General features: G+C 37.3%; 1 protein-coding gene across 10 annotated transcripts in view; it reads right to left on the bottom strand.

Moving 5' to 3' along the window:
* Positions 1 to 13,310, bottom strand: part of WDR17 (WD repeat domain 17) — a 53,393-nt gene that overhangs the window by 14,927 nt on the left and 25,156 nt on the right. For all 10 annotated transcript variants that reach the window (XM_064710637.1, XM_064710635.1, XM_064710636.1 and 7 more), the window contains 8 exons: positions 11,798 to 11,889; positions 7,401 to 7,483; positions 6,422 to 6,508; positions 5,523 to 5,687; positions 4,445 to 4,647; positions 4,159 to 4,308; positions 3,921 to 4,051; positions 1,959 to 2,084 (listed from right to left, as the gene is read on the bottom strand). In XM_064710637.1, coding sequence (XP_064566707.1) covers positions 1,959 to 2,084; positions 3,921 to 4,051; positions 4,159 to 4,308; positions 4,445 to 4,647; positions 5,523 to 5,687; positions 6,422 to 6,508; positions 7,401 to 7,483; positions 11,798 to 11,889 — 1,037 coding nt within the window. The remainder of the gene's footprint in view (positions 1 to 1,958; positions 2,085 to 3,920; positions 4,052 to 4,158; positions 4,309 to 4,444; positions 4,648 to 5,522; positions 5,688 to 6,421; positions 6,509 to 7,400; positions 7,484 to 11,797; positions 11,890 to 13,310) is intronic.

Consider the following 13,310-nt stretch of genomic DNA (forward strand, 5'->3'; position numbering starts at 1 on the left):
TACAGCAGAATATAATGGTTATAATTTAAGAAAAACATGCTTTAGCAAAAAGGCTAATTGAAAGAGATTTCAATGAGATTACAGTGAACTATATTTACGTTGTTAAAGTAAATGTGTTAGTGTTTTATTGTGCATATACATTTTCATTTATTATCTTCCGATAATAATTTTTTTTTTATTCTCATATATAATGGTAATTCATCCAGATGTCCCTCATAAAAATCTTGATATTTTGAAACTTAAAAAAACATCTATTTGTGAACATAAACCATAGAGAGCTGAAAATTCTCCATTATAATGATGTCCACACAAAGAAATAACAAAGACAGTAGGCTTAACTGGTAGACAACAAGTTCTGTGATCTGATCTGTCATGCCCCAGTAACCTTATAGCCAAGAAATTATTTATATTCCCAACTTCTGCAATTTTTATATTAGTTGCGAAGACAAGACTTAATTTCTTTATCTGGCAGAGCCTGAGAAACAAGCTGCAACAGAATTATATGTACAGGGAAAAAAGAAAAAACAAAACAAAGGGAGATTCCCATTTCAAGAATTCTAAGTTGAATTCTATGTTCAATGCACAATAGTGGCATTGGGCTATTCATGACTTTGCAGAACCGTATATGGAAGATGGAGAATGAATTTTGAACATTCTTCCCCAAAGTAAACTGCCACGTAGGCCAATGGCAGCTCTCAAGAATCTATTTTTTTTAAAAAAATACTACATTTTTTTCCCTCAGCACCTCTAAAGTTTTTATTATTTTCATGCTAAAGTCATCAATGCATCCTCTCTGTTTACTAAGACCAGAAAAAACAGAGTTGCTATACATCCTTCCTTCATCCTGAAATGTATAGGTGCTGCAGTGCCATTATTTAGTTTCCTAAGGAAAAGAGAATATTAGCAGTCCTTAATAAGCAGGCAGCATTACCCTATCCCATACTTTCTCTTAAAGATTTCAAACAAGATTTTGAGTCAGCAAGAAGGGGAAAAAATGCTTTTAATTAATATGAACACTTAATCCAGGTCCACAGAATGACCAGCAATTACTGTAGTTACTCTAGGTCACTGAAGTTATAAATGCATGAAATAATTTTGCAGGGGTAAACAGACTGCTGGCACTGCACAAATCAAGATTTAATGTCTTCTCAGGCCAACTGGCTGAGAAAACTGGTTTTTGGACACATGGACACACAAACAGAGCTTCATAGGATTTGCAGAGCAGCTGCTATTATTACAGTTAACAACACTAATAAACTTAATCACTTGAGAGTCACAAGGAACGTAGGACACACTAAAAAAGTCTGTGATTTTACAGCAAAAACAGGTGATACCTGGCAAGTATTAGCCCTGAGGATGGCAAGTGCATTTCCTGATCCATACCAGTAGATCATCTTTCCTCTATTTACAATCCAGTCATTGGAGTATGGGATTCTTTAGTACTCCTCCAAGTCACTCCTAAGCTGTGTATCTGTATTAAGGACAGTTTCTTGCCATTCCTTCTTACAGAGAGGTACAGAACATATTTCTGATGACTCTCCCCCATTTTCAGACATGAATTCCCCTGTCTTTACATCTGAACATAGCTACACACTTCATATATACAAATAAGTAATTTGACTTTACTGAACATGAAAGTACAGTGTATATAATAGGCAAGACAAATCACTTCATAGCTGAAACTGTAGTGATGATTGTTTGCAATTGATTTTGTTTTGAAATTGCTTTTCTAGTTAATAACTATAACCTAGCATTTTAACACTGAGTATGCATGAAGTCACACAGACTCAGCTAGATGCTATTGTAACAGACTAGTATTGCAGTGAAGAACCGGTATTGCACAAATATCTTTGGATATGAAATTGTGACCCTTTGTAAAGCATTGAGTGTTATTTTTAAATAGTGAAATACTACATGGACTAACAACCATTTTCACATACTGTTTGTGCTTCACTTACCAGTCTAAATCTAATGAGGTGTTTCATATGCATAATTCCTTTGCAGTAGTTTTGTGGAAGCAAACTGTCATCCTGTCCCTTTATTACAGCAACCAAATCCCACAAATTTTTGCTGCCTCCTGGAGGCTAAAATTGTTAGGGAAGAAGAGTTTTATTACAGTTATGTTCAAGAGAGAAACTTGAACTTATAAAGATATTGGAAAACATTTGTCAGACAACTCCAAGAAATACAATTTCAGACAATTCCAATATTAGAACCTTTATTATGAAAACATGAGTTAGTTCAAGAGACTACCAGTCCTTCAGTCTTCTTGAAGGCTGTAAAGACACAGTGAGATCCATGAACCTATTTGGTTACGTGTGGACATAGCTGAGGGCTCACCATTAGTTTTCCCTTTTGCTCTCAAATAAATGCAAGCCATCTTGTGTCTACTACTGGCACAAACCAACAGTCAGCTGCTGCCATGCAGGAGCTGACCCAGGACTTCCTTACTATTTTCTGTAAAGCAAAGGCATGGGCCAGGTAGAAAAGAACTTCAAGGCTTCACTGTCACAACCTGGTTTACTATCTTAATATTAAATCTTAAAATAGACACATATAGTATAACGGTATATGCACAAAATATTGTTTTTAAATAAATTTTAAACATTTCTATTGGTCTAGCCTTTGAATCAATCCTTCTGTAGAAACAGGACAACAGTTTAACACTGAATGAAGTCTGGAAGAGAGTGAGTATTCAAAAGCTTAAAAAAGTCGTCAAACCTTTGACCTAAAGAAGCTTTTCTAAGAATAACAGGATCACAAGTTTAGAAGTCAAATTATTTCTGAGCTGGGAAAAAGTATAAATCCTACTAGGGAAACCTCAACCACGCAATCTCCCTCCCCGCTTCCCCCCTGCCCCTCCCCAAAAAAATAATAAAAGAGACTACTCTCTCTTTTTTCTCTCCCCTAAAACTCCAATCAGATTCCTCATAGTTTAGCACAATACCTCCTTTTCTGGAGTCAAAAAGCACAGCCCATACCTGATCAAAAAAGCTTTTGTTCTTGGAAAATTCTAGTATTCTTAAAACAGTTTTACTGTCAAATCAACAAGGGAAATCAAGATTTATAACTTCTATAAAACGAAGAATTCCATAAATATATTTTTAACAAAAGAGAAAATGTCTCATTTTGAAATTGAGAAAGATTGTTTCATCATTTCTCCGTTATCCACTTCAATTTAGGTAGAACTCAAACCAAATACTTTGGATGAACTAGGTCTTTTTAGAACAGTGTTTTGATTTAAATTACAACAGTATTGGACACAAGTTTCAGTAGTAGTAGAACCTGTAGTTCCAAGTAATTTTGTCTTTGCTGAACCTCAAGTACAGCTTCTATTCAGGTAAGAACTCAAAGGAACCCATATTTTTTAACTCATTTGCACTGAGAAGCTGCAGCAATTTATAGAAAATATTACTATGCAATGGAGAAAAGGCAGTAGATGGATACTGAGGCACAGGTCATCTGGATCTACAGTTCCTAAAACATAAAAAGCAGTTTGGGCACAGACACAGGGCAGTTAAAAACTTGTCAGTAATGAAGGTGTTCTTTTAATAAAAACTCTAATGCAGTTTGATTAAGCACATAATTTCATTTTCTTCAATAGCAAATTGCTGTCAAATTAACCTTTCCTATAGAAAATTATATTATTTCACTAATTTAACTTTGCAAAAAAGCTGATTTGTTTTTTGCAAAGCTAAATTAGTGAAATTTGTTTTTCACAACTGACAAACAATTGAATCATGGACACTTTTATATGCTGACCTGGTCAGAAATAAACTTATTTCTGTCTATTTTCTAGGCTTCCTTCAAGAAAGAGAGAAAAAAATGGTAGATAAAAAAGAAATCTCAATTTTAGATTCTGACTTCAGAAAAGAAAGTCATGTGCATTAACAACATCCCTAATTTGGCGGAATACTTACTGAAAAAAATTCTGAAAACCACCTTAGTTTTTTTCCTTGAAGACTTCCTGACAATTTTTCCAATTCTTGTTTAATATCCCTGGAAACTTTACCACACAGCAAAGGAGGAGCTCCAGACTCCACGGCGCGATCTAACACACACAAAGATTTATATATGAAATTAAAATACAAAACAACCAAAGGAATAAGAATATTAACATAAAGAAAATTAAAACAATGGCTTATACAATTTGCTTACCTGTATTGCCGATAATATCATCCCAACATCTGTCTGTTATGATATTTATTTGTAGAGGGTTTATAAGAGGTGTCAATGACCAGAGTCTCACAGTGGAATCACGAGAGCAAGATGCCATCGTAAATGGACGACTAGGATGACACGTTAATCCTAGTAGAGGGAATATTTTAAAATATAGTGAAATAAGTTTATGTAATAACCTGTTTGATTAAATTACTTTATAAATTTCAAACCCTATTAGAATGCATTTCAATACAGAAATAAAACAAAATTTAAAAGATATTACCATACACATCTGCACCATGATCATAAACTGTGTCCAAACATGTTCCATCTCTTGTGTCCCAGACTCGAATTGTATAGTCCCAACTGCCAGATATTAGAAGGTAAGGAATTTCAGGATTCCACATCAGTCCCCGTACTGGAGCTGTATGTCCACTAAGAACATTTATACAAGCATCTTGTGTATAATCCCATATCCGAACGGTACTGAAACAGGATAAAAGAGAACAATTTACATCCGATCACCTATTGAAATATAATTATCTCTCTACTAAAGCAATATTTTAAACTTCAAATTTATCAGAATATTTATTTGCATCACAACAGGGCTCAAAGAGTTGTAGTGAAAGGGGCTACATCTGGCTGGCGACTGGTCAGCAGCAATGCTCATCATGGTTCAATTCTAGGGCCGGTCCTCTTCAATGTATTTTATTGTCAAGAAAATTGCTATCAGGTTGTCTTTTGTCATGAATCATTGCACTATGAACTAATAGATTTTGCTTCAAACATAAACCTGTAATGAATGATAATGGGAAAGCAATAGAAGCCAACACTCCAAACTTTACAAAAATATCTTGTATATTCTGCAGGGAAGTGGCTTAGAATTATAGAAAAATGCTTCCTTCTGCTTACCATGGACTGATGTGCCCTCCCTCAAAAGCAATGGCATCAAACAAAAAACCAGAAAGATACAATACTCATTAAAATTCTCTGCAGATTCTACTTAAGTACACTGTTGAAAAATATCAAATAAGGGCAGGTCTTGCACCTGTTTCTTTAGATGTAATGTAAGCATGTGGTATCCTCCTTGTGCTATTCCTCACACTAACAGTATCAAGCACTGAGCCTACTTTTGAGAAAGCATATGGAAACTTGCACTACTGCAGCAGTTGTGACTATTTTAGATAATGATCCTGCAGTCCAAATACTACATAAAGCTAAGAGCAGAGCTAAAACCTGTATCTGAACAAGACAGGGATTTAGATTATTAAGTATTGACAACACCATTACAAGCAAAGATGTAAGTTTCTCCAATAGTCCTGCTTGAGTTTTAAGTTTTCTAACCATTCAGAAATACTCACCCATCATCAGAGCCACTGCAGAGGATTCCTTCTCTGAGAGGAGACCACCGTACATGAAACACCTTTGCAGTATGCCCAGTAAAAACTTTCAGTGGTTGATCAGAGCTGGTTGCCAAGTAGTAAACACGAACATTTTTATCCTCACAACCAGTAGCTATCATATCTCTGCAAAATAAAAACAGCAAAATCCTTGGTCACAGAGATGATAAATGCTTCTTTAAATTTAAACAAAATAGATGTGCAATTTGCAATTATTTTTTGAAATAGCATTTTTTTTGCTTCTCCTTCATCTCTTCAAGATGTAACTATTGATAATCTGATTAAAAAAACTAAATAAGAATAAACCTGATAAAGATCCTTTAGTTGCAATGGGGAATATATTTGCACTCGTCTGACTATGCACCCAATACACAACTATGATTAAATCAAATTACTACAATTTTTTTTTTGCAAAAAGTTCTCATTCATTATTAATAATTATCTACAAAATTTACATGTAATCACAAAGGTCTAGACGTGTAGATTGGTGTCCTTGAAATGACTGCTACATTTTCACCTTAGCAGTCATTTCAAGGACACCAATCTACACCTCTAGACCTCTCTTTCCTGGTATTGAATGTCTTCCCCCCCTTCTCCCTCATTATATATTCAGCTAGATAATTTTTTTTTCTCATCAATATGAAATGATCCTCCTTTGAAAGTTAAGAAAGTTCATGGTAGTCAATGAAATATACTACTGGGAAGAGAGAGCTGCAATAGGCATAACCTACTTTGGAATAGATATTTTCAGTGTTTAACTATCACAGTGAATATCACATTCTACATAAATTTGTGTTACTTTACTGGTAATCAATTTAAATAGTAAATGTTGTCAATTCTTTGGGTTAATTTTTACTTACTTGTTGTTTTGACTCCAATCACAGCCAAACACTGCAGCTGGATGTTTGTACTTGTGAAGAACATTGCCATCAATGGTTCGAATAATACTGAAAACAATTACAATGTGATATTATAAGGAAAAATACATTCTGGGTAGGCTATCAAAAATTAGGTTTTATTCTGTGCAAATAAACCAGAGAGCAAAAATGTGTACACAAAGAATCGGAGAAACAGTCACAAACAATATCAGCCCCTCAATCACAACAATTAACTGGATGTTGATTGCACAACATCTAACTTCACTTCAGTTATCTATGTTTCTTCAGAGGGGCTTTAAAGATGTTCACTGTGGTACATATTTCTTGAAAGGATCTCATAGCCCAGAATCAAAGCTGTAGTCATGGCTTTAAGGTACAAATAGATCTTTATGAATTAAAAAGGAAGTTAATTATTTTCTAAAATTTCTGCCCATTATGTTCAAGCTGGAATGACAGAGGTAGCAGAGGAAACAAATGAAGAAAGATTTTTAAGATGTACTGGAAACAATATTTGCAAAATTGGTTTCAATGGACATTCATGCATTTTTAGAAAGGGGTTATTACACTCTTGTGATAGTGCACTTGTGGTTATTTAATTCTAAAATAATACTTTTTAGTCCTTGAAACAACAAACTAAATAAAATTTTAAAATTAAGACAAGTAAAGTTGGATATCTTTTGAAAAGTGTCCTCTACAGATAAGAAACCTAGAAGGATATTCTTGTCCAAATAAAAATCACTATTTAATTTCACTATCAGTGTGTCTTAGACACTATTCCTATTGAAAACATTTCCTTTATTTTTTTTTAAATCATGAAAAATGTACCCTAACAAGTACAGAAGAGTAATAGAATTTAAGTTTTGTCCAGTAAGAAAAGTTTTTAAATTAACTGAGAGTACTGTCAAAATTTATGGATTCGAGAAGTGCATTTAGCCATTTGTTTTCTTCCAATAACACTCACCAAAATCCATCACTGCTGCAGGTTGCTATTCTTTTGGAATCTTTATGACTCCAGGCAATGCAGAAGATTCCATTCTTTCCATGCTTCAAAAAATGCAAAATACCTATCAATAAGAAATAATTCACCCCTTTTTCTCTCATCTATTGACTCATCTTTTTTACTTTATTCTCCTATGGTCTTCAGTCCTTTTCTCCCAGTACAGTATACTGTACAAAACCACATGATAATGAGTACCCAGTATAAGCTGGATGTTTGAGAATCCAAGTCCAAAACATTGGGACTATGGAGATATGTAGTAAAACCATTATAGCCTCCAGGATCTAAGAGACAATACTGGGTCAAGATGAAGAATGAGCAATCTGAAACTATATAAACCTGAAAGTTAAACAAACAACACTGTGGACCATCAAGAGGGGCCTTTGGGCCTTGAGGTAACAACTTGAGGGATGTGAAGCACAAGTTGTGTTCTCTTCTGTCCTGCCAGTTGCAGGGAATGATGTGGCAAGAAACAGAAAGATCATGCAGATGAACAACTAGACTTGATGCTGGTGCTACCAGCACGGTTTTGGGGGTTTTGATCATGGGTCAGTTTATACAACACCAAGCCTGGTGGCAACAAACGGGGTTCAGCTGTCTCCAAATACAAAAAGGATCTTAGTTCAGGAGTTCACAGGGCTCACTGCAAGAGCTTTAAACTAGTTTGGAAAGAGACCAAGGCCAGGCTTGCCAGAGAGAATGTGTAGGGAAGGAGAGAACCATAGAAACCACTCTAGTAGCATTAGGAGGCTTAAGAGACAGTACCTGGAGCAAGCACAAGCAGCCAAAGAAGTAATCATTAGACAGAACTACAGGGAATCCCTTTGCACCTCCACTGGGATATGGACAGAATCAAATACTTCTGTTACATGCCTGTACCCCAACAGATGCAGTATGGGGAACAAACTGGATGAACTAGAGATCTGTGTGCAGTCACAAGCCTTTGACTACACTGTGATTACAGAGACACAGTGGGATACCTTGCATGACTGGAATGTTGCCACAAAAGACTACATAATGTTTAGGAAAGACAGGCCAGAAAGTCACATTGGTGGAATTTTCCCCTGTGTGAGGCAACACTTAGGATGTATCAAGCTCTGTCTTGGACTGGATAATGGGCAAGTCGAGAGCTTATGGTTTGGATAAAAGACACTGTTGTGGGTGTTTGCTATAGGCTGCTTGATAGGTAAAAAGAAGTGGATGAAGCCATCTACAGCCAGCTAGAAGCAGCCCCAAAGTCACAGCCACTAGTCCTTGTGGGGGACTTTAACTACCGTCACATCTGCTGGAGAAGCAGCACAGTGAAGTACAGAGTCCAAGAGGTTCCTAGAAAATGTTGATGACAACTTCCTGTCATAGGTAGTGTAGGATCCCACAAGGAATCTTGTGCTGCTTGAATCTCATACTAACAAACAGGGAAAGCCTTGTGAGAGATATAAAGGTTGGGGGAAACCTTGGCTGTAATGACTATTGAGACTGGAGTTCAGTATCAAGCAAGGTGGAAGCAGGGCAGCAAGTAAGACACAGTCATGGACTTGAGCAGAGCTACCTTTAGTCTCTTCAGGGATTTTCTTTAAATAGTTCCATGGGAACACACCTTGCAGGGAAAAAGGTCCAAGAGAACCAGTTGATATTCAAGGATCGTTTCCTCCAGGCTCAAAACAATGCACCCCGATGAGCAAGAAATTGGAGAAAGGGGGCAAGAGATCTTCATGGATGATCAAAGAACTTCTGTCATTACTTAAGCAGATGTAGGAAATGCACAAGAGATAGAAGCAGGGTCAGGCCCCTTGGAATTAATACAGAGAGGCTGGCAGAATAAGTAGAAAGGAGATAAGGAGCACAAAGGCTCATCTGGAATTAAGTCTGGCCAAGGATGTCAAGGAGAAGAAGTAGTCCTTCTTCAGCTCTATTAATAACAAAAGGAAAACCAAGGATAATGTAGGCCCATTACTAAATGGAGGGGGGACCCTGGTAGCAGAGGATGCAGAAAAGGCAGAGTTATTGAACAATTTCTTTACAACAGTCTTCACTGACTGAACCAGCTCTCAAGAGTCTCTGACTCAAGGGACCACCATAGAAGAATGCTGGAAGCAAGACTTTCCTTTGATCAAGATGAACTGGGTTAGAGAACACAAGAAAAACTTGACATCCAAGGTCCATGGGCCCTGACAGGATGCATCCAAAAATGCTGAAAGAGTATCACCACAGCGAGGCTGCTCATGGCCATCTTTGAAAGGAAGGCTGGGGCAATCTGGAGAGGTGTCTGAGGTGAGAACTGTAAGAAAGTAAATGTCACTCCAGTCTCCAAAAAGAAAGAGGAAGACCCAGGGAACTACTAACCAATTAGCCTCACCTCAAGCGATGATGAGGGGAGAGCAGTGTGTATTGCTCACCTTGACTTCATCAAGAATTTCAACACTGTCTCTGACAAAGTCCTCATAGTCAAACTCATAAAGTGTGGAGCAGATGAGTGGACAGTGAGGTGGATGGAGAACTGGCTGAACAGCAGATCCCAAGGGGTCGTAATCAGTGGCACAGGCTCTAGTTGGAAGCCTATCACTAGTGATGGCCCCCAAGATTCAATACCAGTCCCAGAATTGTATAGGTTGTTCATCAATGACTTGATAAAGGGGCAGATGCATCCTCAGCAAGCTGACTGACAACACAAAGCTGGGAGGAGTGGCCAATACCCCAGGGTACTGTGCAGCCCTTCAGAGGGACTTTGGCAGGTTGGAGAGATGGGCAGAGAGGAACCAGCTGAAATTCAACAAAGGCAATTGCAGGGTCCTGCAGCTGGGGAAGAATAAACTCATGTACCAGCACAGGCTGGGGCTGATCCACTGGAAAGCAGCCCTGTGGAGAAGGAGGGTGGAGTGGGAGTTCTGGTGCACACCAAGCTGTCCATGAGCAGCAGTGTGACCTTGTGGCCAAGAGGCCAATGGTGTACTGGGGTGCATTAGGAAGAGCATTCCAGCAGGGCAACAGAGGTAATTCTGCTCTTCTATTCTGCCCTGGTGAGGACAGAATTGTGCCCAGTTTTGTCCTCAGTTAAAGAGAGATATGGAACTTGTGGAGAGGGTTCAATAGGGGTCAACAAAAATTATTTCTCTTAGAAGAAAAGGCTGAGAGAGCTGGGCCTATTCAGTCTTGAGAAGTCACAACTGAGAGGCGATCATCAATGTCTGTCAGTATCTGATGGGAGCGTGCCAAGAGGATGGAGCCAGGCTCTGCTCAGTAGTGCCAAGCAAGGGGCAATGGTCAGAAACTGATGCACAGGAAGTTCCAACTGAACATGAGGAAGAACTTCTCTATTGTGTAAGTGACCAAGCACTGGAACAAACTGTCCTGAGAGGTTGGGGAGTCTCCCTCTCGGGAGATATTCCAGAACCATCTGGATGCAATCCTGTGCAAAGTGTTCTAGGATGACCCTGCTTGAGCAGGGAGGTTGGACCAAATGACTCCCTGTTGTCCCTTACACCATTAATCATCCAGTGATTCTGAATAAAGGTTAGTTACTTGTTGGAATAATGAAGCATATGGGCATGAAAAATTGTGGTATGAGAAAACTTAATTGGGATGTGTATCAGGACCAGTATTACAGAAAAGATATTTATTAGCACAAATGCCAATATCAGTATTAGAATGCCAGAACTCCTGAAGGTAGGTATATTTGTTTTCTGCTTGTGCCTCTCCTCACTCCTCCACCTCTCTTCTTAAAGAGCATACCTTGTACATTGATGTGGATCCTATACTTAAATGATGATGTCTGTATAATCTCAAGATCACAGCTATATACCACGAATACACAAAATAGTGTAAAATACTACAGCATAATATTACACAACTCCTTCTGCCAATAAACATTATGCTACTATTTCAGGACTTAAAAATGCCTGGATAAATTTCAGGTAATACAAGGCAAGCCTTGTATTGTATTGTATATGAATGAGTCATATTGCTTAGTGTGCTGCAAAATGGAGCTTTACTGATCTAGGCTTCAGGTACTTCAAGTTTTTTCTGGCCCTTATGTTTGAAAATATTGATGCTGAGTCTGTATGTCCATATATGTTTACCCAGTTAAGGAATTAGCAATGCTTTTGCCACGTATCCCTACAAGACCAATTTTAAGATAATGGAGTCCATCTGGTGCTTCACCACTCTCATATTACAAACCCATTCTGAGGAAGTAAAAATACTTCTGCCACACATGTAAACTGGCACCTAGATAACTCCATAGACTTTTATTCTATAGCACCTTTTAAAAATATATGTACTTTGGCCATCTCTACTTATGGACACTAGACGGAATGACTAACTTGTATTTCATATAGACAAAAAAAGTAGCAATCCCATCTTACCTCACTGAATCTGGTTATTATTTTGCCTTTTCGAATATCCCAGATAAAGGCACCATTTCTGGATGTTCCACCTGCTATGCAGTTCAGATTTCCTTTAAAGAGAGATGTTTATAAAATATTACAATAAGTATAAAATCACAAGATTGTTTAACAATGGTTTTGCTTTAAATTGAAGAAATGTAATATGAACATAAGCCATCAATGGTACATGAACATGAGGCTAGCATTTGCTACTAAGTCACAAACATCAATTTCAGTGAAAGCCTGACCTGTTTTTCTACATTCCTGTTTTGAGGAATGGTCAAATAAAAATTGTATTCCTTTAAAAAGTGTCTTAATGCCTGTTAAAAGTCTTGCATGTAAGAAATTAATGATCCTGATGCATATGACTAAACCTGAAAGAGAGGCAACCTCAATGTTTCAAGCCTAAAGTTGTAGCAACTAGAGCATTTCCCTTTAAAGTTCATTACATATAAAGACAAATCCTAAAAATGAGACAGAACACTTAACAGTATTTTGTTTCCTTAATCTTGCACCACTGCTGCACCTAAGACCATCAAGAATGTACCTGAATCTGCAACCACACTCTACAGGGGGGAAAATCTGAGTACAAAATTCCACAGTGAGAACCGGAAAATTCATTTCAGGTCTAACCCAAAAGCCACCAAAGTCTCCTCACTACAGTGACTCTCTATCCCAATATAGCTATACTTTTCATTAAATAGCAGATTTATAGGAAACTTTTGACTGTTATTTTATTGCAAGCTTCAGAGGCAGAAAAGACAATCTATGCAGGAGGAGTCTAGCAAGGTAAATATACAAAATGGGAGTAAACTCAGGTAGGAGAATGATGGGGGAGAAAAAAGAAAAAAGGAGTAATCACTTTTTTCAAAGGTCTAAGACCAAACAAATTGGGGCATGTATTAGATTACACATTAGGAACCAAGTACAAGGGAGGAATTGTCTGGGAGTAAGCACCAAACGTTCTGGCTGGGAGGGACAGGAGCTTTTGGACAGCATACTAAGGAACAAAATTGGAGCATGTACTTCCAGTTTATCTTTAAAAAAGAAAACAAAAACAAAAAACAAACAAACAAACAAAAAAAACCAACAAAACCAAAAGCAACAAACCTACACCCCTCCTGCAGCAAACAAACTATTGCATCAGTGTGAGATACAACTAAACACTGAATTTAAACTTCAAAATTAAATAACCATGAATAAGCACTGTATTTCACATTGCCATGATTTCTATATAGCAAGAAAAATTATTTGTGAAGATGTATATACAGTGCAAGAGACTCTCTGAAATGAAAAAGTGCAAATTTATTTAACATATGCAGACTATATTAAGCTTCCCACCACAATATTTTTCTTCTGTCAGTTATTATTTTTTAAGAGTTTAAAAGTGCAGGTGAGAAGAGAAAGGTGAATTATTTAGATTTAAAAAAATACATCTGCTGTCCAAAGAAATAAAACATGATAGGGAAGTCAACTTATTGTCAACTATTGA

The sequence above is a fragment of the Zonotrichia leucophrys genome, chromosome 4 (assembly GCF_028769735.1).
Source record: "Zonotrichia leucophrys gambelii isolate GWCS_2022_RI chromosome 4, RI_Zleu_2.0, whole genome shotgun sequence".
In the NCBI taxonomy this organism is placed as follows: Eukaryota; Metazoa; Chordata; class Aves; order Passeriformes; family Passerellidae; genus Zonotrichia; species Zonotrichia leucophrys.